At 44.9% G+C, this 25,084-nt stretch overlaps 1 protein-coding gene across 2 annotated transcripts in view; it reads left to right on the forward strand.

The window, feature by feature from the left end:
* DIP2B (disco interacting protein 2 homolog B) overlaps positions 1–20,444 on the forward strand; it is a gene marked incomplete at both ends in the record, with an annotated part of 180,658 nt that extends 160,214 nt beyond the window's left edge. For both annotated transcript variants that reach the window (XM_084256214.1, XM_084256213.1), the window contains 15 exons: positions 172–281; positions 396–476; positions 3,449–3,572; positions 4,752–4,873; positions 6,897–7,008; positions 9,288–9,397; positions 9,845–9,975; positions 11,508–11,676; positions 12,421–12,591; positions 13,517–13,578; positions 14,244–14,301; positions 16,056–16,130; positions 17,364–17,541; positions 18,369–18,492; positions 20,192–20,444. In XM_084256214.1, coding sequence (XP_084112340.1) covers positions 172–281; positions 396–476; positions 3,449–3,572; positions 4,752–4,873; positions 6,897–7,008; positions 9,288–9,397; positions 9,845–9,975; positions 11,508–11,676; positions 12,421–12,591; positions 13,517–13,578; positions 14,244–14,301; positions 16,056–16,130; positions 17,364–17,541; positions 18,369–18,492; positions 20,192–20,444 — 1,880 coding nt within the window. The remainder of the gene's footprint in view (positions 1–171; positions 282–395; positions 477–3,448; positions 3,573–4,751; positions 4,874–6,896; positions 7,009–9,287; positions 9,398–9,844; positions 9,976–11,507; positions 11,677–12,420; positions 12,592–13,516; positions 13,579–14,243; positions 14,302–16,055; positions 16,131–17,363; positions 17,542–18,368; positions 18,493–20,191) is intronic.
* Between the last annotated feature and the right edge of the window lie 4,640 nt (positions 20,445–25,084).

Genomic DNA, 25,084 nt, shown 5'->3' on the forward strand with positions numbered 1-25,084 from the left:
GCCTTTCCCCAGTAGAATATAAGCTGTTTTCTTCTATTGTGTTCCCAGTGCCTCAAGGAGCACTGAATTGATGTATGAACATTTGAACCAGTTTGGGTCAGTCTGGGATGCTTTGGGGCTACTTGGCTCCATCTCCACCTCCAGAGAGTTGGTTTTTGCCTTTCCTTGTAGGTGTCGGTCCTGCTTCTGTGATGGTTGGGAATCTGGTTGCTGGAAAACGTATAGCACAAGCTGCAGGGAGAGACCTTGGGCAAATTGAAGAGAATGATTTAGTGAGAAAGGTAAGCGTTCCAGAGCACTGATTTTTATAAGCAAGTTAAGGACAGAACTTACACTTAAGGTAACTTTTTAAATCTTGCTGACTCTGATTCTTTTTTTCTGCTTCGTGACTTTAGCACCAGTTTCTGGCCGAGATTTTACAGTGGCGAGCCCAGGCAACGCCTGACCATGTACTCTTCATGCTGCTAAATGCCAAGGTATTAACAATCCAATTGTATCTCTAATGAGCTAATTATTGTCAGAGTATTTTAGGCATTCTTGATCTTTCATCAGAAAAATTTCAGTTGCCAACTTTGAAGAAGTAGCTATAGCTTTCTCCTTGTTTTAACATATGAGGATAAATTGTGCAATACTTCAAGGTCGAAATGAGACCCGATGGAGTGTTATTTAATACTGTCTCTTCTTGTTACAATCAAGTTCTCTTTATTCAGGTCTGATAGGAATGGTGTGGCCAGCGTTGCAGTTACTTAGATCTGTAGATGTATAGAAGGCATTACATCATCAAATTTTTTATCCAATTTGACATTTTTAAAATTTCTGCCAAAGAGAAAATGGCTTTAAATCAACATTTTAAAAAACAGGTTTTTTAATACATGACTTAAAAGATTTTTTGCTAACAGATAAAAAACATATGGAAAATTATATAAAAATGTATTTAATATCTTTTAGTGGAGGGTCACCAGATTATTGTGTTTTAAAATAATGCATTCTGTGGACGTTTACTTTAATAGCTGAGTCAGAGGCTAAAAGTACTGTGCCCGTGGAATATAGCAGTATTTCTCACCAGCAGGGAAAAGCCTGGAGGGCCTATTAGATTCTCTTAGGGAACCTATCCAAATTGCCTCCTTATGGAGGCCCTCTTGGTTCTGATAATGTGTGTGTGAGTGCACGTGCGCATGTAACACATGTGCGCATGTGCATGTAACACACACCTTTAGGAACTTCAGTGATAGACTGTAATGAGGGAAATCTGCTGTACGTCTTAGTGAAAAGTAATCAAATTCCTTCAGAAGCAGTGCTCTAGAATGGAAAACTTGGAGACTTCATTGCCCCACCTCTGCGTGAAGTGGGCTTCTCTTCAAGTCCATGGGTTCATTTCAGTAAGAGGATGTCAGCTCCCCTGTTCACTTCTAAGCTGGCTACAGTTCGTTATGGCCCTGCGAAATCCATGCCACAGATTTTTTTTTTGTGAGCATGAGTTTGAATTTGCCTCTTGGTTAGAGAAATATTACATGTGGATGACTAGAGGACATGTAATCTATTTATTCTTCTGCATATTCTAACATTTACTCTGGGCTGGCCCAGGCCACCAGGAAGTTTAGTAACCATATGACATTGTTCCCTCAAACCCAGAAAATTATTTTACTCGAGTTTAATTTGCTCTTGTACCATGAACCCAAAAGAGAAATGTTCTAGGACATGATTTTATTAGCACTACCTGTGGCAGTTAGTAGAGTATGATATTCTTTTCTTTTTTTTTAATGTTGCATGTGAATTTATATATGTAATATATAAATTTTAAAAAGCCAGGAAAACATGCACAGAAATGTTAATAGTGTTTACATCTTACTAGAAGGGTTATATTTATATTTTCAAATTTTCTATATTGAATATATACTACTTTATATAAATGAAATAAACACATTTTTAAAAAGAGTGACACAGTAAAACTTATTTTTAATGTTTTTTTGAGTTATAAAGTTATGACACTTAAGACAGTGTGATACTGACATAGTAGACAAAGGATAACTTGACATCATCCAGTAAAGTTTGGGATATGTGTACCCAGTGACCCAGCACTTCCATCTCTAGGTCTGTATCCTACCAAAACTCATATATTTATGCACCAGGGTCTATGTACAGGAATGCCAGTGTCCATCAGCAGTCAATGGGTGAATAAATTGTACATTCATTATTATACAGCAACAAAAATGAATGAACTAGACACGCACAGCAGCAAAGATGACTCTTAAGATAATGTTGAGAAAGAAACAAAGGACAGAAGTATAGCAGCTCAATTCTGTGGGTAGTAAATCCCCAATTTTTCATGGATAGTAAAAATATAAAGGAAAAGAAATCAGTGATTAACATTAAAAAAAATCAAGGTAGTTGTTTCTTATGGAGGGAAATAGGAAGCTGAGTGAGGTAACCCATGCCATGCTTTTGAGCTGTGTGGTGGTCTTTTTTCATGTCACGCTAGTTCTCACATGTTTGCTTTTAATTTTTCATTAAGCTACACATTCATAATCCCATTTGTGTATTAGGTCTTTCATGGGAAAAGGGTTCAAAAGGCCCAGAACTGTGAAACTTGAATTGCAGATAAGGATGGAGCATTTATGAAAACCCACAGGAGAACTTATCCTCAGGATTGGGAATGATTGGTCATCTCCTAATCTGCCTGTCTTTATTACAGTGGACTTGCATTCACTGTTATTGCTTACACCTTGTTGTTAGAAAACTTACAAGCAAACTTGTGGTTTCTGGTTTTGGGGTGTGATTTGTTTGTTTATTCAAATCTGTTTTATGTGTAGCAAGTACTTGGGACTAGATGGTCATCATTTATTGTCCTGACCTCACTCTGCCTTCCTCCTGCTTTCAGTTCATTTATTTTCCCTCTATTCTTGTTTCTTCCTTTAAATAAATCCCAATGTGTTTCTAAAACTACCTTGAACAGGGGATTTAAATACATATGCTTGATTTAAATAATGTTAATAGGGCCTCCCTGGTGGTGCAGCTGTTGAGCGCTGGGTTGCGAAGCTGCCCGCAGCCTCTGCAGCGCCGGTTCAATCCCCGGCTGCTCCCCTCAGCAGTGTACTTCGGTCCTTCTGCCTGCTCTGCTCCCTGCTCTGGCTCTTGTGAATTCTCTCACCCTCCCGCGCTTCTGACTATACCCAGTGCTTGTATAAATAAATAAATCTTTTTTTAAAAAAAAGCTTAATAAATTTGTAAAAAAAAAAAATAATGTTGATATTCCTTAATTACCTTCAGATACTGATAATAAAAAGAAATAGCACATACACCTTTGGTTCCAGGGAAATTTTCCCGGGGATTGATGCTTTGTTGAGATGCTCTTCCCAGGCACAAGCCTTGCTGTTATCGTGGGAAACTGGCTTTAATTGTGCTTTATTTCCTTGAGTCTTGACTAGCTTATACTTTCTTTTGTTCAAAGGGAACTACTGTGTGCACAGCGAGCTGCCTTCAGCTTCATAAGCGTGCGGAGAGGATTGCATCAGTGCTTGGTGACAAGGGTCATCTGAATGCAGGAGACAATGTGGTGTTGCTCTATCCACCTGGTAAGTGTCGTGTTGGTGGGCCGGATTTCAGCGCCATTACCAGACTGCAGACTCTAGGGGGACAGGAACTCAGGGATGCTACGTATGACTGTGTAGGGTGCACACACCCCTCTCTGGAAGCAACCACGTGCAGGCTAGGGTGCAAGCCAAGACCACCCCACCATACCCCCAAGCCTTGTAGCCCGGTGGCTCTGCTGGGGCCTGTCTGTCTCACTGTTGTATCCAGCACAGTGCCTGGCACAACGGTCAATACTGAATGAATGAAACAACTTTTGGAAATCCTCAGAAGAGATGCTTTGGGAGTGTTTAGGAATGGGACCACGTCACACAGTTTCCAAAAGCATGAAGTCTTTTGATTCAGTATTCTTTATGTTAACCGTATGTTTACTATTCTTTGATAATTACTGCTTTCAGCTTCCTTGCTTTAATTCAACAATCTGTTTTTCATACTAAGAGAGATTTAGAATTATGTGGTGATCATTTGGCATAACTATTCAAAATTTTAGCTGAAGTATTTGAGTTTCCCGCATCGTCAGTCCTCTGTCACCTTCTCATGTCTCAGGCCTTCGCTGGTCTTTTATCTCCCGTACTTCCTTTGCTCTGTGATTCTTACTGTCCTGTTTTATTTACACTAGTGCTAAGATTTCTTAGAAAGTCATTTGGTAAAGGGGCCCTCCTGTAATATTCCTGTGTATTGTCTTCCATCTCCTGGTGAGTGAGGAGGGGAAGCAGAGCCCCGACTGTGGAGGCCACGCACCATGTCCTAGTGTCACAGGGCTGTCTCCATGTGGTCATGTTTGCCTCCCTCAAACTAGTTGTTTTTCACATAAGGGCCTTCTAGATCTTGAAGTCCAGCCCTTCTTCATCTCTCCTTTCCCTATTCTTTTGCTTCCTAAGTTAAGCAGCCCCTAATTTCTGCAGTTATTTCTTCTAAGTATATCAAATAATGATGCCAGAATACCTTCTAGAAGTATCTTTCAAGAGTTTCCTTTACTTCTGGCTTCTCTTTATCCATCTTATTTTACATGTTCTTCCTTAACTTTTAAAAAATTTCTTCAGTTGTCTCTGCTAAATTGTCATCTGAATAACCCATCTGGTACATGATTTAATAAACAGGTTTTAGAAGATCTGCCTGTTAGTTTCTCAGTGATACTAGGCAGGCACGTGACTCTGTTGCAGGCATCGAGTTGATCGCTGCATTCTATGGCTGCCTGTATACGGGGTGCATACCTGTGACCGTCCGGCCCCCTCATGCCCAGAACCTCACTGCCACGTTGCCCACCGTCCGCATGATTGTGGATGTAAGTACCGGTATATCTCGCCTTGTCAGCTCATAAAATCCAGATTTAAACAACTGAGGAGTCTTCTAATTTTCAAGTTTTGTTGAGTTGGGAAGTCAAATCTGTCTCCTTAAAACTACCTCTATTTCCTTAACTTGACCAGAGTGGCCAGTTTTATTCAGTGAAGGAGTATGGGAAAGTGGTTATTGGTGAGTTACAGAATTCTGCACGTTTATCATGAACATGTAGGTGCTAAGGCTATCATTAGTAAGTCTTGATAAAATTTTCTTTTCCCTATTCAGTCTTTTTCTAATACTATTTCTTCACAATAACCCAGGTTATTATGAATGGAAAGCCACACATAAAAAAATGAAGTTAGGTCACTCTCTTAACTCCACACACACAACTAATTACAAATATTTTAAAGATTTGGGTAAAAGACCAATAAAATATGTAACAGAAAGCACTGGTAATATGTTCTGTGACATAAATGATAATAAAGATAATTTTGGAGACTTGGCCTTTTTATCAAGGGAAACAAAAGCAAAAATAAACAATTGGGGTGCCTCAAATGAAACACTTTCATGCAGCAAAAGAAAATAGATGATTAAAGAGGCATCCTGCTGAATGGGAGAAAAATATTCACACAATATGTAACTGATAAGATGTTAATATTCAAGATATATAAAACAACTCACACAACTTAGCAGTAGAAAAAACAATCGTTAGTAAATGAGATATGAGCAGTTTGCCAAAGAGAATATCCAGCAGGCGCCAATGATATGTGAAAAAATGTTCATCTTTGCGTCCAATGAGAGAAATGAAATTTGAAACCGCAGAAACGATCTCATATCCCTGAGATGTTAAAAAGGAATAAAATAAATAAAACCAACAAGTGCTGGAGGGGGTGTAGAGGTAGGGGAACCAAGGGGAGGAACGTAAAACCACTTACGGAGAGCAGGCTGGATTCACCTTAGAAAAATAAAAATGGGAATATATTCTACCCAGAAACTGGGGTCTTGGGCATGTAGTCGACGAGAATGAAACCATCCAAGCAAAATACGTAGGCCCTACGGTGTTTATTACAGCGCTGTCGACAATAGCTAGAACATGAAAGCAGCCCGAATGTCCACCAGTGGGTGACGGGATCAGGGAGATGCAGTTTTTCCATCAGGAAAGGAAAGTGCAGTTATTTTCAGGAAAAAGGAGCAAGTTTGGGAGAATTATCCACAGTACGGTATGTCAGAATGAAAAAGAAATAGTAGTCATTTTGCACAGCACATGATTTGATAAAGTAAAATACTTAGAAAAACTAATGAACATTAGCAAACACCATGAGGGTTCTGAGGTTAAGAGGGGAGGGAGAGGAGAGAGGGACAAGAGGGCCTCTCAGGGACATTGGGGGGAACATAGGATGGTCCAGTGAAAATAAATAAAAGCCATGCTGGCCACAGATGGTTTTATTAGAAAAGTTCATTTCCACAAATTGTCTTGTTGTATTCTGCAAAGTAGGAGGAGAAGCAGAGAGGGGAGTGGGGGTGCCCTTCCACCGACAGAGTTATGGGGGGCATCGGGCACCTTGCCTTTGTTTCCATGTGCAAGCGCGCAGGAAGCTCAGTTTCTGTGAGCACACGGTCTCTCACGTTTAGACTCTGCTCTCGGGCTAGCAAGTTTCGCCCTTCACTAAGTTGTTGCAAAACATTGACTCCTTCAGACATGATCGTCTGACTCCTCAATCCCTGAGCGCTACAAAACTCTGTATTTTTATTTTATCATGGTCTTCATGCAATCAAAAAACTGGGAGATCAATACTAAGATAACTGTGGAATGTTGGAGAGTTACCATTTTCAACAGTAACTTGCCTTGTGAGCAGTCTGTCGTTGTGAGACAGTCAGGTGTTGCACAGTCCAGGATAAACGTCAGGGAAAGCACTGACCGGCTCTGTCCTATGTGTGCTCTTTAAACACTGACGCTGCTGTCTGCAATGCTGCACAGGTGCAGGTAGTGTTAGCCAGGTGCTTATTTCTGTCCATTTGTGTTCTAGGTCAGCAAAGCAGCCTGCATTCTTACCACCCAGACACTGATGAGGTTGCTGAGGTCCCGAGAGGCAGCGGCAGCTGTGGATGTGAAAACTTGGCCAACCATCATTGACACAGGTGAAAGGGAGACGTCTCCAAACTGTTGGGGAGCAGGAACATTCACCTCTGAAATTTCCTAGATTCTCAGGCCAAGGCTGTTCACACAGCTTTTAGGTTGCATTACATTCCACATGCTAAAACAGAGGCGAAACTTAATACCCAGTCAGCTTATATTTCTGAAGGGCTGGGTACTACAGCAGCCAGATCCAAAGCAGCAGAGACCAGTATGCTAAAAACTCTTGAAACAAAGTGTTTTGTCATCATTAAATGGTTTGGTAGGTTTACGCCAGATGCGACAGTGTGCATGGAGGGCCCTGTAAAGTATTGAAAATCTCTGATTCGTGTCTTCCAGATGTGGAATAGTTGAAACAGCATTTGACTTGAAGTCAAAACTCTGCTTCTAGTTTGAGATCAGCACTGCCTGTATAACCTCATCTGAGATTGCCCTCCCTAAAATGCTACCCACTGCTGTCTGACTCGTGTGTTTATTAAGAATATCAAAAGCTTGTCATGTTGGGCCTCCCCGGTGGCGCAGTGGTTGAGTGCTGGGTTGTGAAGCTGCGCCCGGCCTCTGCAGCGCCGGTTCGATCCCCGGCTGCTCCCCGGCCACCGGAGGAGGGTCCCACAAGGCGCACAGACCTCTCCTGCCGCCCGCTGCTCCCCTCAGCAGTGTGCCTCTGTCCCTCTGCCTGCTCTGCTCCCCGCTCTGGCTCTGGTGAATTCTCTCACCCTCCCGCACCTCTGACTGTACCCAGTGCTTGTACAAATAAAAAAGTAAATCTTAAAAAAAAAGAAAAACTTAAAAAAAAAAAGCTTGTCATGTGAAAGCACTTTGAAACCCATCAAGTGCGTGAAATTTAGGTTTAGTCATATTAAAGAAGGGATAATACACGTGGGTTTTGGGGTCAAGAAGATGTGGTTTAAATCCCGATACATCTGTTAGCCTCTGTAACTTGGACAAATCGGTCTATAAAATTGGGGGTTGTAAAGATTAAATGACATCATGGAAAAAGCCGACACATAATCATAACAACATCTGATTTCTGTTGTGCCCTTTCCACATGCCAGTCATCTAAAATGTAGTACCTGCTTTTGCCCTTACACCCGACCTGGTGGATAGGTGCTCTTTTTATCCTCACTTTACAAATGTGAAAACTGGGGCACAGAACTGAAATTCAAACCCAGTCAGTTTGGCTCCATCCCAGCCTCTTAACCATTTCATTTCTTCCCTACCTGTCTTCGGTGAGCACCACACAGTGCCCCTCTCAAGAATAATCTCTGTGGATTTCAGTGCAGGGAGGCCATGTATCTGTGGCTGTTGTGTGCCAGTTGAACCACATTTTTGATTTAGGTTTGAACATACTTTATCTACTTTTAAAGCAAATTTGGGAATAATGGAGAGGTATTATAAAGAGCAGGGGAAACAATTCCAATGCTAGATTATCAGTCTCAAAAATCTGCCATGTTAACATGTTGACATGTCCAGCTTTTAAAGCAATCCATGATTAATGTAACATGTCCTAAACCATAAATCATGAAGCTTAACTTGAAATCAGCTTGATGACAACTGAAGCTTTTTGAGTTGTTTTAAAAATGCTTTATGTGGGGGCCTCCCTGGTGGCAAAAGGGGTTAAGATGCAACCTAGGAAGCTGCCCGCAGCCTCTGCAGCACGAGTTCGATCCCCGGCCAGGGAGCAACCCACATGGCGCACCAAACCTCTCCTGACTCACCCGCTGCTCCCCTCAGCAGTGTATTTCAGTAGATCCACCTGTTCTGTTCCCCGCCCTGTCTCTGGTGAATCCTCTCACCCCTCGCACCTCTGGCCTCTATCCCAGCTCTTGTATGCATAAATAAATAAATCTTTCCCCAAAAAAATAATAAAAATGCTTCATGTGAATTAATTTCCATTTTGAGGGTAGGTGTTGTGGCCATTTTAGAAAGACGGAAACAGATTAAGTAAGTCCAAGGTCACATCACTGAGAAGTGGCAGAGCTGGGATTTGAATACTCTTCCTTAAGTCTGTTTCCTTGGTCCGTGTTCTCAGCTGCTGTGTTACATCCCACCACTACCCTAGCAGCTGCGGCTAGCTGACCAGCCTGTTGCATGTTTGTATTGTCTAGTGGTATCTTCAACCCCCACATATCTGAGCTGCTTAGATGTGAGAAGCCTAAGCTTTAGCAAATCCCAGAAGTTAAATTTGACCTTAGCAAAGCCACAGAAACAGAACATTGGTTGAAAAACATTGATTTTCATGTCCCGTGTCTGGTTGACATCAGGTTTTTTCTTTTTATTGCAGATGATTTACCCAGGAAAAGGTTACCTCAGCTGTATAAACCCCCGACTCCTGAGATGTTGGCCTATCTGGATTTTAGTGTCTCCACGACGGGCATGCTTACAGGAGTGAAGGTAGAGTGGCCTGACACATTCACGGGGCAAATGCCAGGTTTGCAGAAAATAAAGATGACCACTGCCCCGGGGACTTCAGATGCAGAGGCCAGCTGGTCGTGCCAGAGACCAGTAGGCGGAGGATCAAGGGTCCCTGCTATATTTAAATTAAAGCATTGGCTCTTCCGGAATAAGTTATCCCAAGGAATTTGTGTTATGAAGTGTTCTGAACCTACCACAGAAGCTAACTCTGAGCTACAGTTAAAGCCAGTACCAGATCAAATTCCTCTTTTATAAAACTCAGGAATGACTAGTGAACAAAAATGTTTTGAGTTGGATTAGGCTGTGAAGCAATGAAGAAGGTACATCATTTTGAGGAGTTTGAGGGAATGGAAACTTCTCAAAATGAACAGGGTGGGTCTTGCGTGAGATGCCAGTTCATCCCCGGCCCGTGTCCTTCCTTTGCAGATGTCCCACGCCGCGGTGAGCGCGCTCTGCAGAGCCATCAAGCTGCAGTGCGAGCTCTATTCCTCGCGGCAGATCGCCATCTGCCTTGACCCTTATTGTGGACTTGGCTTTGCCCTCTGGTGTCTCTGCAGGTAGGCATGGGGAGGCCAAGAAGCCAAAGGCGTGGGGTTGTCTTGGGGGCTAGAGCCATCTCCCCTTTCTCCTTGCTCCCTTCATTTGGTAAAGTTTTGAGAAAATGCCAACGTCACCAGAATTGGTGCTTCTAATGCGTTGCTGGTGTTTGTTTATTTTGGGGGGATTTCCTTTGTTCCTCTAATGTTGGTTTTAGGCCTTCAACAAAAGGACAGTGATCTTGTTACCTGCTCTCTGCTCCATCCTAATCCTCATGTTAGAAGCAGAGCCAAGGAGGAGGGAGAGCGAGGGTGAAGCATGTCATGCTTCGACAGCCAGAGCGCACCCTGGGCTTGGCAGGAAGGAATCTGAGGGCGACAGCGTGACTGCGGAGCAGCCCATTTGTCCCGTCAGATTGTTTTCATGGGAAAGCAGATCCCCACTTCTTCCGCCTTCCACCAGGGAGCCTTACCTCAAACTGCATTTCTACCTCCACGGTAGACATCGCCACGTGTGTTTGACGGACACCTGTGTCTCCGCACCCCTCCACGTCTCCGTGTTAGCTAGGATGAGAGCGTTCGGTGAGAGACGCAGACCAGGAGCCGGGGGATTGTCTTCTATTTCTTGATGTCTCTCATCCAATTAAATGTCACGTCATTGACTCAGTTGTTCCTAAACCTATCTTTACGTAAAGATCACCTGGGAGTCTTTTAAAAACTACAAGCGAATGGGCCTTCCCCAGACTTACTTAGATCTCCAGAGGCAGGGGCCACAATTTCAGTATTTCTTGTAATGCAGGAGTCCTGGGGTCCTTGTGAGTCAAGTTGAGGAATCGTGGCAGGGGATCATGCATGTGATGCGTGTGACTGCAGTTCCTCCTCGTCCTGGCTGCCGTGTTGCAGCCTCTCCTGTCTCAGCCTCTGTCTCCTGTCTCCAGTCCCACCTCCGTGTTGCTAGTGTCACCGCAGCTTAAAGCTGCAGTGATGGCCTGCTGGGGAGGTGTGAACTCCGTCATAGAATCATCAAGCCCTTTCAGTCAGTCTGGCTGCTGCCCTCGGGCCCTAGCACTTAGCTCTCCCCGTCGCGTCCTGTGCCCTAGCAGTGCAGACGGGAACACTGTTGCTGACAGCCTTAAACAGCGTGTGCTTTTACACCTCCCTGCCTGTGCGTGTACGCGTCCTCTCTCTGCAGTGCCCTCGCCACGGCCCAGCCTTTCTCCAGCCACTGTCAAATCGTGGTTCATTTTCCATTCCCAACTCCGTGTCGGCGCTGCAGTGGAGCCCCGCCCCGCCCCGCCGCACACCCCAGTTGGAACTTTTCATTCTGTGATTTGGCTCTTCAGTCACATCTTAGTAAATTAGTGCGCATTCCAGCCTGCTCCAAGTTTTTGCATCCTGTGATTTGTATAGGAACGAGCCTTATTCTTTTTTATAACTAATACAACCCCACACTGTCCTTCATCTTCAGTCCATATTTGTGAAGTGATGGTTTCTGAAACATCGCGGTGTCTGGGATCAGTCGCTCACGTCGCTCTTCTCTTTCCTCACGGCAGCGTCTACTCGGGCCACCAGTCCATCTTAATTCCTCCTATGGAGCTGGAGAACAACCTCTTCCTCTGGCTGTCCACCGTCAGCCAGTACAAGATAAGGGACACGTTCTGCTCCTATTCCGTCATGGAGCTCTGCACCAAAGGGCTTGGGAACCAAGTGGAGGTGCTGAAGGTAAGGTGCTTCGTAGCAAGGGGCCGGTCCCGAGAGGCTTTAAGGAAATGGAGCAGGTCGCGGTGATCCCAGGTGGGGCTGGGCTGGTCGCCATGCCTGCGCTTGAGGGCAGCCAAAGGGCCGAGCTGTGGTTCACGGACATAGCTGCCTGCTTATTTCTAGCCTGAGGCTTCGGAAGCCTCAGGGAGTTTTTGTTCTACTTTCTAATTTCATGTACTCGTCTGGAGTTTAATCTGCGTGTTGCTCTGGTTGGGAAGCTGAATGGAAATGCTTCACCTAAAGATAAGAGAAACTGTACCCGCCAGTGAGATTTTTCCCAAAAGAATGTGCAGCTTCAGTATTAGCTATTGGGGGCCGCCCCCCCGGGAAAGGTTGCACAGGGATCGTGAGTGTGACTGGCACGTGAGAGTCAGAAAACACGGAATGCTGCCGCGAAGAGAACTGCGACCCTAAAAATGAAACAGACGAGAGTCTCTCTCCAGGCTTCCAGTTAGATTTTTCCCTCAGCCCCAGGTCTCCATTTTGGAATAGGGAGGATTAAAGTCACACAGGTGCAGAGGCCAGCAATTCTGAGAGGAGAAAGAGCATGAGCACGCTGGCCAGTGGTCATGATGGTGGTGGAATGCCTGGGCGTGCTCCCAAAACATTTGGCTTTTGTCCGGGGTGAGCGCGGGGATAGGGCAGCGGCCCCGCCCGGTCCAGGCTCGGCGGGGCCCGGTAACCTTGCCGCGTGCCGTCTTGCAGACCCGAGGGATCAACCTGTCCTGCATCCGGACGTGCGTGGTGGTGGCGGAGGAGCGGCCGCGCATCGCCCTGCAGCAGTCCTTCTCCAAGCTCTTCAAAGACATCGGGCTGTCGCCTCGGGCCGTCAGCACCACTTTCGGGTCCAGAGTCAATGTAGCCATATGTTTGCAGGTGACTGCGCTGACCCTTGCGTGGTAACAGGGAAAGAGGTGTGCGGGGTGTGGTGCAGCGGCGGCCTCCAGCTGCTTCTGCCTGGCCTGAGCCTTCACGCTAAGTTCCACTTGCCATTTTGCGAACAGTGCGACCCTTGGCAGGGTCCCTCCGTAGGGGCCGCCGCAGCTGCTGCCGGGCGCCACGCGCAGGGGAGGCTCCTCTTCGTCCTCAGGGCGCTGCCCGGGGGCTCGCAGGCCGTGGGCTAACGCAGAGTTCCTGGCCTGCGAAGATGAACCTAGATGATTTGAGTCCTATTTGAATTTATTTTATAAATTCAACATATTGAATTTATAATTTATTTTGTTTCATAATGTTTGCAAAGGAAAAAAGCACCACAAAAGCCCGTATTCGTTTCTTTAGCCCAAATGCAACCATTGCCGGGTTATTCTTGGTATGTAAATAACAGGAAAGAGATTGAAGTAACGAAGGAACCGAATCTGATTTTGCGCAGCTCGGCTGCGGAGCGCGCAGATACAGGTGCCCCGCGGCGGCGGCGGCGGCGGGCGAGTAACTTCCCGAGCAGCGCGACACCTGCTGCCGCCCCGGCCAGCGCTGGTTTTGAAACCCGCTGGGTTGGGACCTGTCTCCTCCTCGCTCTCCTCCGCCTGGGGACCGCTCAGCGCTGCCACGGCCCGTGGGCTCGGGCCTCGGGCCTGCTGCCCGGGAGGGAGGGAGAGAGGGAGAGACACGGGAGGTGAAGCCAGGGTGTGAGTCTTCGAGTTTTGCTGCAGCCGCGCCTCACCTTGAAGAGGGGGCAGCTTTCGGAATAGCTTTCCTTCTTCATGGATGTGGCCAAATGATCCATTTCCTGATTTGAAAATGTAAAATATGAAAAGTTTCTTTAAATGTTAAATGAACAATGTATTGATTTATTTTTCTCTAGGGAACCTCAGGGCCTGATCCAACGACCGTGTATGTAGACCTGAAATCATTAAGGCACGACAGGTACAGTGCATGGACCTCCCCACCCCTCTCCCTCTTTCCTCTGGGACTTCCCGGGGGGCTGGGGAGGGGGTGCCCTTTGTCTTCACAGCCTCAAAGCTGCTGGTAGGCGGTACACTTAGACGTTAAGCTGAAAGGGGGGGGGGGGTTGTAGCTTCCTCCCGGGAGCTGAGGAGATGGGACGAGTTCAAAGAGGCAGTGTCGGGTTTCTGAAGCAACACTTTCCCTGAAGTCTGCGGTGTCTAACGGGGGACACCTAGCCTGAGGTCTCTGGCGACTTCTCCCGAGGCCCGCCGTGATCCCAGTGTGCCCTGCGGCACCGGCCCAGCCTGCACAGGCAAAGCTGCTCTGTCGTGCCCCAGTTCTTAGCCGAGGGAGATTTTGCTCCCCAGAAGACATTTCACAATGTCTGGGGACAGTTCTGCTTGTCACAACAAGGGGATACTACTGACATCTAGTGGGGAGAGGCCTGGGATGTTGCCAAACTTCCTGTAATGCACAGAAAAAATTATCTGATCCAAAATGTCAGTAGTGTTGAGTGTGAGAATCTCTGCTCTAGTGTGAGACGAGGAGACAAGACAGAGGCCTTGGGGAGCGGGCATACAGCTGCCAGTGGATGGGAATTCATTTTTTTAAGGCTGATCTATAGTAAATTTGTTTTTCTGCAGGGTTCGGCTTGTGGAACGGGGTGCCCCCCAGAGCTTACTCCTCTCAGAGTCTGGAAAGGTAATTTGTTCTGCTAACCACTGGGCAGGTGCTCTGTGTAGAGAAGCTCATTTTAAACAAATCTGAAGTCATAGGATATACCCAGGGCAACAGATACCCACGGCAAGTCTTAGTTGAAATCTGGAAATTATTCAACAACTTCAACTTAGCCAGTACTTTCTAATTCCTGTGGGTATATAGATTAAGCGAATACTAGATTTAAACTTCTTGATTTTCACAATTAAAAAAGAGTTCGGCTTACGTGTTCTCTTTATTAGACAAGCCAGCAAAATTCAATGTTCATTACATTTAAGGTGGTGTGATGAGCAACGCCAAAAAAAGCCAATTTATCTTTATAAATGCTATGAGGAGAAAAACAGCGCTGGCGGATAGGGCTGTGGTTTAGGATCAGGGCAGGTCCACCCGTATGTACTGCTGACAGGGAACCCAAAATGGGAAACAGATGAAAGATTCCAGAGTGATTTTCTATGAGGGTAGGATTCCAAGATTAGAATGAAGCTTTAACATGTTCAAGGAGACATTTAGTTATTGTCTTTGCTCATTCGAGCTACTGTAACTACTAATACGGTTGCGTGTGGGGCTTCAACACAACAGGGAATAATCTGTGTGTGGAGGCTGGGACATCCAGGCTCACGGCACTGGGCCTTGGTGTCCGGGGAGGGATTCCTGACTCCCAGGCGGCCGTCTCGCCACTGTGTCCTCACCAGGTAGAGCGGGCGAGAGAAACCTCCGGGGTCTCCTTCACATAGGTCGCGATCCACGCAGCCCTCGTGACCTGTAGTCACCCTGACACTCTGGCCGCCTCCTACATCACACTGGGGATTAGGTTTCAATGTGAAGGGGGGGGTGGCGCGGAGACACACAACTGTAGCAGTGTTGGACTAAGAGTGGCAGAATATCAGCTTGAGCCATTAAGAGAGTGGTGATGCCCAAGAATCCCTTCGAGTAATTCTGGAAGAGAAAACTGGGAATCACAAAAGGGATCATGTCTAACCCTGTGTGGATTAACCCCAAGGGGGACTTACCCCGTTTCACCCTTTGCTCTGAAGTGGAGGCGGGAGGATCTTCTCACCTCCTGGCCAAGCTTACGTCCACCTCAGCTGGTGTTTGGACGCCTCAGGAGCTTTAGCACAATGCCTGGTCCAGATGTGCGGACCCAGTCATCATTGCAGCTCTTTTCAAGTAATCCCATACTCTAGAAACCCAGGTTAAAAAAGGCGGCCTAAAGGGTGCAATGCTGGCAACCAGGAAGGCTTGTCAGGCCCTGAGCCGTTCTCAGCCGGCCGCCGCTCCCTCCTCACGAGGAGGCCCCAATCCGTGATGTTTGTCAGGACCCATTTTGCAGCTTCCGCTGTCCGTTCTTGCTGTCACATCTAGTTCCTCTAACTCTCGCGCTCACTGTTGACTAAGAGGCCTCCTTGGTCATCTCTCCCTGCTGCCCTTCCTGTTTTCAGGGGCTTCCCTGGTGTCGCTCTTGTGGGCAAGAGAGATCATGAAAAAGGGGGGTTACAAGTTCTGATGTTGTGGTTCTGGGTTGACATTTCTCATCCCTTTGAAGACATGGGAGGCTGGTTGGTTCCCGCATTCTGAGGATGAGCCTAACACTCGTTTCCACGGAGGATGGTCCCGTGAGAGCCGCCTCAGCGCCCTCCCTTGTGCACTTACTAGAGGGCGAGCAGGGCCGGGAACTGCATTTCCTACAGGTCATTAGAGAGAACTGAACCCAATCTTTGTGCTTTTTCTTCAATTCTTAGATTTTACCTGGAGTGAAAGTGGTTATTGTTAACCCTGAGACCAAAGGGCCTGTTGGAGACTCTCACCTTGGAGAGGTACGTATCATTTCTGTGTTCTGAAAAGTCAACAAAAATACTTAAGGTTCACATTCTAGAAGTCAGTGAACTGTGGCACTCACCTTTCTCCCATGGTGAATTTCATCTTTAAAAAGGTTTTAATTTTTCTTCGTAAGGTACAAGACTGCAGTGGACAGAAGGGGGAGACTGAGCTCAGGACTGAGAGACTTGGGTACCCAAACTAGAACTAAACCCAGGTTTGCCCTCTGACATTCCCTTAAATGAGAATGGGCAAATCTTATCTGCTCCCCCCTATTAAGGAATGGCGCTAAAAGGAGCAAATACAAAATACACAAATACAAAATTTTTTAATTCATATATATTTCATAGTCTATTCCAAATTATATCCATTTTTGTGTTTTTAAAATTTTTATTTTTTAAACATCCTTGTTTATTTTCAAACCACAATGTAGGATTTCTTCTGTCAGGTGCATAAAAAAAATTTAAAGACTAATTTTCCTTTCCCCAAGTCTCTGAGGGACACGGGTTTCACACCGTAGCTTACTAGGAGTGTTAGATGCGGAAGCCAGGTGACCTGGCCTCTGTCAGCTTCTCCGTATCGGGCAAGTTACTTAGCTTCTCAGAGGCCTCCATTTCCTCACCTATAAATAATAATTGCACCTGCCTTACCACCTAGAAGAATTGTGTGATAGTTCACAGCATGCGTCTGTAACGCCTGTCCTGTAGAAAGTTTTCAGTGAATACTAGTGTTGTTATCATTGTTAGTTACTGCTGTATTTACATTGTAAATTCAAGTAGCCTGTAAAGTTTCCTTGAGGGCTGCGTACTTTAGTTTCAGAAGCACAGATGTGAGGCTCTGGAAGAGGCGGAGAGATGAGGCAGGGAGACAGCGTAGCGTCGTGGTTAGGAGCGTGGTCTCTGTAGCCGTTACGGGCTTGGGTGTGCGTCTCCTGGTTTCTGCATCAAAGGCACATTACTAAACTCCTTGTTTTTCCATCTGTAAAAAAGAGATGAAACAGTAGTGTGCACTGGATCGTCATGTAATACATGTCAGGATTAATGGCGATAAGGCATGTCAAGCACTTAACTCACCTTCAACACATAGTAAACACTTGATAAATATCAGCCACTTTAGTTGTGTTAACAAAATATTAAGATTCAAAAGCCAAAAAGGATGTGTCTCACGAGAACTGGGTTGGTGGAGGTGTGCATTCCTGCTGACCTGTGACCGGTGCTCCTTCCTTACTGTAGATTTGGGTCAACAGTCCCCACACGGCCAGTGGCTATTACACCATCTACGACAGCGAGACTCTTCAGGCTGATCATTTCAACACTCGCCTCAGCTTTGGGGACGCTGCTCAGACACTGTGGGCTCGGACAGGATACCTGGGTTTTGTCCGCCGAACTGAACTCACAGCGGCCACCGGAGGTATCTTCCAAACCGGTTCTCCCCCTTGTTCTACTTTGCAGTTCGGGCTTGTGGCTGACCTTCTCCAGCCCGAGTGTGTGTGTGAATGATTCCTTCCTGTGACTCGTGAATGCACACTTGAATTTGTATTTCGCTCCATGAAGGGTACCTAGGAGGTTACGTACCCAGCACCCCACATATAAGCCATGCGGCCTTGTGTGTTCAGTATGTGCAGAAAATCCTTTTTGAAAAGGGGCTCTGGGACTGTGTCCTAGCCAGAGTACAAGCCTGTTAACAACCAGGCCACGACTGTGGATATTCTCGATCCTACTCCTGGTGTCTGCAAACGACACGTCCACCTCTTCGGCTCCAGTCCGCTTCCACCCTCCCCAGCTGTCGCCTGGCTAGCTCCTCCCTATCTGTAAAATTTCAGCCTGGCTTGTGCTTTCCCGCCTCTGAACCCTTGAGCTGAGCTGAGGGACGTCCGTTTCCCCGCAGACGGTGTTGTCAGAGCAGCAATCACGTTGTCATCTTGTATCTGCCCAGCACTTGACATCATTCCAGGCACGCGTGAATACTACCTAATTTTTTTTTTTTTTAGCACTTACACTATACCCGGCATCCCATTAACTACCTTCCGCGGATTATCTCATTTCCTTCTCACAGAGCCATTTGTTATCACCCATCTCACAGATGGGGAAGCAGGACTAAGACTGGAGTAACTGGTCAGTTACGCAGCTGGCAGGGGGTGGCTGAGGTGACGTGCTCGGCAGCACGAGTCCTGTGCACTCAGCTCAGACCCGGTCACACTCAGCATGTCTGACCAGCCGCATTTCTCTCTCTCTCAGAGCGTCATGACGCGTTGTATGTGGTGGGAGCTCTGGACGAAACACTGGAGCTGAGAGGATTACGATACCATCCGATTGATATTGAGACCTCAGTGTCTCGGATCCACAGGAGCATTGCTGAATGGTAATCCCCACACAGAATGCCTTTCCACCTCCGCTGCGGTGTCAGTTAGCGGCCCTGGTAGTCCGCTGCCTGTACTGCGTGTCGCGTACAGACGGAGCACTCCAAGGGGAGTAGGAAAACAGATGGGCCGGTTCTTGTCCCAGGGTGCAGCGTGTACAGCCGGCCGTCAGACAGCGGCACCGGATCTAAGGCGCCGCTGTGGCGCTCGGTCCTTTTTAACGAGAGACTCCCGTGCGGGAAGGGCCCTCCTGACCATCTGCCTCTAGACCCAGGGGTTATAGCGAGAAACACCGTGGCATGAAGGTCCAAGATGAAAGGCCCCACTCTCCCTCACGGGCTGGCTCGCTCCTCTGCGAAATACTTTCTGTGCTTCCTGATTATCAGGAAGATCAAATGAGAATGTGCTTCATCAGCTGGTAAGTGGCGAGCAGCTGCAGAGGGATCAGTGTTCTCTCCTTCCGTTTCCCCTCAGTGCCAGATCCCCCCACAGTACCCTGGTGGAGGATCATTCAACCTCATGCTGACTTAAAATTCCTTAAAGCTATAGTTTTATCTGCTGGTTTTCCTCCTGTTCTCCTGCCCGTATAGAACCAACGATTTCTTTTCTGCGTTAAGTCAGTTGGTCTTTCCTCCGCATGTTAATAACCACAGTTCCTCATGCTTTCCAGAGGCTTCTTTATCTACATAAGATCTTGCTTGATCAGTCTGTCTCTCAGTCCACAATGCCCATGAGGAATAAACAAAGCAGAGAAATTTGGGGCCACGTCTGCCCTGATTTTAGACATTTGACTTTTCATGTAGCCACATATTCTGCACTGTTTTGTTTTTTTTAATGACGAGCCCTTTTAATTGTGTCACTTATTACTGAGGACACAGGCTACAGGATGGGGTCACACCCTCCCAGGTGCCTGTCATCGCTCCACGCACTGCCAAAGCACCTGTAGTCCTCCACCATGGCCCACTGGAACCCGTAGTTCCCCAGCCTCCTCTTTTGGTCACCTCAGTGCTGTCAGATTCCTAGGGGTTTCTCTGGTTTAGTTTTACTGTTCCTTTTTCCTTCACACGGTACCTGTTTTACAGTGCATTTGACACTGCGTATCACGGTCTACTCTGCAGTCCCATTCGGGTAAAAGGATGCTCTACCTTATGGTAGATGCAAGAGATGCTTGTGGGGGGGCACTAAGCTCGGATGAAATCAGGCCAACTTCTTACCTAGTAAGAATCTTAGGAAGAATATTATCTTAGTTAAAACTGTTTCAAACAGACCCTCTCCAAAAAAAACTTAAACGAGAGTTAATGGAAAGAGGTTCCTAAAAGTCTAACTCTGGATCTCAAGAAAGTTAAAACAAGGACTAGGAAAGCCAGCAGGACACATGCTCATACTTTCCAAAGCCCTGTAGCTTTCACATCGTTCTTTCTCTCCTCCCTGACGAGCCAATCTCTGCTCTCCATTGACCTGGCTGAGAACTTGCAAGTCCACATCTCCCCAGTACAGGTGACCAGCTAACAACTTCCAGATTCCCAAGAGATTGGATGACTTAGCTAATTAGCTGTGCTCAAGGGTCATGATCATATATGGTCACAGAAGTGACTGCTTCTAGAAAAGGCAAGTGTAGGGAAACCGGCTTATCTTGGGCAGCGGTTGTGAAAGACGACTGGTAAGTGTAGTGACAGTAACTGAGTGTCATTGGAATTTCAGTGCCGTGTTCACGTGGACCAACTTGCTCGTGGTGGTTGTGGAACTCTGTGGCTCTGAGCAGGAAGCCCTAGATCTGGTTCCTCTAGTGACAAATGTGGTCCTGGAAGAGCATTACCTCATCGTTGGTGTCGTGGTTGTGGTGGACCCAGGTGTTATTCCCATCAACTCCAGGGGAGAGAAGCAGAGGATGCACCTTCGTGACAGCTTCCTGGCTGACCAGTTAGATCCCATCTATGTGGCTTATAACATGTAAGCAGCCTTGTGGGGATTCCGGGACCATCCTGAAAACCACAAAGACCAGAGACCCATGACTAGGAGCAAGCTTTCAAATGATGTGAAATAAGCTGAGACAGCTACATTATATCCTTCATCTCATCCTGTGGAGTTTTGAAATCACATGACACAGGAAAGCGCAATTCTGTGGTGGCAAATGAAAAAAATTTAACAGTCTATATTAGTCATAATCTTTGACATAGGGTGAGCAGCACATTACTAAAGCAATTACATGCATGTTGCATTTTTTTCATCTGTTGTATATACTTGTATTTTTACCTAATGCGGTTTTAGAATTTTGTAAGGGAGTTTAATGAATTCACATGAAAGGGGTAGTCTGAGTTACACAGTTCCCCACGCTGAACTGTACTTTGCCATTTTACCATAGTTCTAGACATTCTGCAGGTTTCGTTAACATGGACCTACTCAGCTTACTTTCATTCGACACATAAGCAAGTCAGATAACCCACTGAATATGAGAATTACTTTAAATATATAAAATTCTTGACTATATTAAACATTTTGATGAGTGTTTTAAACATGTAAATAAGAATACACATAATTTAGCTAGAAAATTGAACTGGCTTGTATAGTTATAACAACCAAAGTAGAAACACTTCTACTTTGAGAGAATTTAAATATTCTCTTAGTGCGTGTAATTGAATAGGTGACTACAAAGTGCAAACTGTTTGCAGGTTTTGCTGCACATTGTACTATGTCTCTGTTGGCTGGTGTATTTTATAAACTAAAGCTGCCTCTGTTTGTTTTTAAAGCTTGCATTCCCAGAATCAGCTTAAGCTTTTAAGAATTCAACCAGGTTTTACAAGCTGAAAGTCTCAATTTAAAAATCGCAATGTTATAAAAAGACAACAATTCATTAGCTCCCACCTTATTCTAAGGAACTACAATATCTCACTGTGGCCCCCAGTGTTGAAACTGTCTTTCAGATGTAAGAGCGACTTCATAAGAATTTAGAATTTCCTCTTTTTTCAGTCCCACTGTAAACTGTAATCACAGTTTATACATACAGCTTCTCTTTTCTGAAAAGTGCAGAGTGTCCTCTGTTCTTCGATTCATGAGAGCAGGGATTTTAGGAGCAAGCTGGGAAGGCTGTGGGATCAATTGTCATTTGACACCATAAGGCCACATACATCCACATAGCAAAACTGACTACTTTGGGTTGCCAAAATAGCAGGCTTATGCTGTAACAGGGGAAGTCAGGTGTATATGCAAGAAACTCTTGAAATAACTGCGGTGCCCTGGCCAAGCAGACTGAGCCTGGGACTGAGTTTGGCCTCCAGCTCAGTTTCCTTTCTTTGGTCTGACACTTCATGTATTTGAATATAGTTGAATTTTATTATTTTTTTCTTACAGAAATATTTTTAAAAATTAAAAAAAAAAACTTCAAAGTGAACAGAGTTAACTTGTTATATCAGAATGGTTCTCTTTGACCCACTCTGGTCTATTGTGTAAATATTTATTTAGACTATTTTAATAATACATATTATTTACCCCAGTGTAACATCATGTAAACTAAATATGTTTTTAAACAATTTTTAAGACTTGTAATTACCCTGAAAATAAGGTTTATAATGCAAAGACCAGATCTCTCACCAAGGCAGCACGCTTAAGGGCTGCCCTTACACAGTCTTGTGACTCAAAGCCACTTTATGACTTCCTTTTGCATAATCCTCTTTTTCTCCCAACTCATTCTCCAGAGAGGGCAGACCTCAAGACATTTTCCAGTTCCAGATCTCTTTTCCAAATTTTGGATGAAATTAATTTACAAGTGATATGGGAAAGGTTATAGGATATATGGGGGGAAAGGCACTTACATTGGGATAAGAAGTCCCAGTGACTAGCAATGGTTTTGTTCGCAGAGCTGTAACTGCCTGCTTATTTGGAAAGTAATTTTCTTAAATGGTTCTTAAGGACTCATAAATGAAGCAAGGGACCCTGGGGGTTATACAGTTCTGTTCTTTCTCCATAATCCATAGTTCTAAAGGGACTATGGGTTGTTTTGCTAATTCTTACTACACAGTTATGGTGTCTGCTTGAAGGATAAAGTGAGCCACATCTGTCATTTTAAGTTTTCTAATAACCACATTTTTAAAAAGTGAAAAGAAACAGGTGAGATTGATTTTAATATATTTTGTTTGACCAGTGTATCAAAAATATTACAACATGCAATCAATATGAAAATTATTGAGGTATTTTACTTTTTTTAAGTCCTTGACATCAAGTATGAATTAAGTTAAACATCTCAATTTGGACTAACCATATCTTAAGTTTTCAGTAGCCACAGGCTAGTGGCTATGATGTTGGATGGTGCGCATCTATACTCATTCCTTAACTAAGATACTTCATTAAGTGTGGCCAATTCCCAGTTATTTAAGGGCTGATTATCTAGTTTTGTAGTTCCTCGGGCCTCTGATTTATCTTTATTTTTTGCTTTCTGCCTATGGCTGTTTTATCAATCTCTTGCATATTCTCCAAAGCCAGAATATGCTAGTGGAGGTTGGGGGGTGCAGTCTGTCTTTGGAGAACATCATCAGTAACTCTGGTAAAGAAATCTTAAGGAATGGGAAGAGAGTTAAGTTATTAGCTTAGAGGTGTTTATAGGGCCCCCTGCAGATTTAATGCCTAGTCTGTGGCAGACATAGGTAAGAAAACTCTTTGGATGATACAATGATCTTGCTCTTTCCACACAGAACCTTTGTGGTAGAACTGACTCTTAAGGTAAGCCCAAAGGCCATTATTGATTTGGGGGGGAAAAAAAAAACCCACAACCTTGCCAATCCTGGGAACACATTCTGTCTGGGTTTTTAATGCTTGTGAAAAAAGAAAACTAGACAGCAAGCCCCCATCTCAGTTAAGAGCAGTCTGTTCATCTGAGAGTTTCTTAACCTCTTTCTGCCTCTCAGCAGAAGTAACTGAGATAGATTGGGAAGAGGCTGCCTCAGGAAGATTCCTAGGCCCTAGGGATTCCTATAGCTGCACAAATGCCCTCTCCTACATCAGTGAGACTCTAGGGGATGACCAGCATACCAGTGGATATCACAGAATCTAGTCTTTATCACCTGCTTTATAAAGGGCCCTGGTTCTCCCTTAGAAACAAGTCCTTTTATTCTGAAGTTGTGCTGCCTCAGGCTATTTAGGGACCATTCCCTGTCTGCTGGTCATATGAGTATGTCTCCTAACTTAGTCCCTGGGCAATGCTTGCTTAATGCTTTTGTTAATCAACAAAGGGCCTGAGGCCATACAGTTTTTCTTAAGGTCTCTGCCCCAGGCATGGTGCTCAATATCTTGGCCAAATAAATTACTTTCCTTGAATATCCAGGAATCTTTCAGACTAAAGCAATGAGGAGTTATCACCTCACCCTCAAACTCCAACATGATCAATGCCTTAGTGTTCTTTTTGTTGTCTGCATTGATGTACAAGCAACAGTATTTGGAGCAAGAAGCTGCAATGCTCCAAATACACTTATAGGCCTTTTCTTTATCATTCATTCAACATTTCTGGTTTAGGTATATGTTAGACGGGCCATGTTACTTGTCAGAGGAAGAGAGTGTAAAGATACAAGAATAATTTTTTTGTCCTAAATGCTGTTATGTTTACTTTCTGTCAAGATATTTACCAGTGTCAAATCCAAACAATAGTACTGTGTAATTATGTATAAAGTTTTTTTTATTTATTTGAAATTAGACTAGATATACATTTTTAAATTTAACATCTGGCTGGACAGTGTTCTATTAACTCATTGAATGTGTTTCCTTTGTCTTGTGTTAATAAATATTGATGCCTGATTGTGTTTAATTTGTCACACATTGGGAATTGATAAATTGGAATTGAAAAAGTTTAAATTTAACTTCAGATGGTGAAGCCCAAAGATAGATGGCATGACCTAAGGAAAATAAGCAGATATCCAAAGTCATAGCAAATCAGTGCTATGAAAGGAAGCCAGATAAAGAAACAGTAAAGTCAAAGCGACAGTCTTTTGTCAGAAACAGCTGTAGCTTAGTTTACCCATATGGCATTTGGTAGTTTTAAACTATGGATTGTAGTTTGATTTTTCAAAATCTGCAATAGGAATGGATTTCATTTTTTCCAGAAGTGGTACTTCATTTGCTCTTCCTTTTCCTGGTTTCAAGAAACTTAATGGAATCCAAGCAAACTGTGCCTGTTTTCAGACCCTGAAACTGGTACTTGAATTATGGTCTGAGCTATTTAGGCAGCTGCAAACATTTTATTTAATAGATATTTATCAAGTGCTTACCCACCAAGTACAAGGTACTGTAATAAAAACTGAAGCTAGCGAGAGGTATCAAGTCACTCAGGAAGATATAGAAAAACCTTAGTAAGGGTTAAGAGGAGAAGGAGAGAGGCTTCCCGGGTGGCGCAGCGGTTGAGAGCTGGGCTGCGAAGCCACCCATCAGCCTCTGCGGCGCCAGCTCGATCCCCGGCTGCTCCCCGGCCACTGGAGGAGGGTCCTGTTCAGACCCTGAAACTGGTACTTGAATTATGGTCTGAGCTATTTAGGCAGCTGCAAACATTTTATTTAATATTTATCAAGTGCTTACCCACCAAGTACAAGGTACTGTAATAAAAACTGAAGCTAG

This window comes from Talpa europaea (assembly GCF_964194135.1).
Source record: "Talpa europaea genome assembly, chromosome: 15".
Classification (NCBI taxonomy): Eukaryota; Metazoa; Chordata; class Mammalia; order Eulipotyphla; family Talpidae; genus Talpa; species Talpa europaea.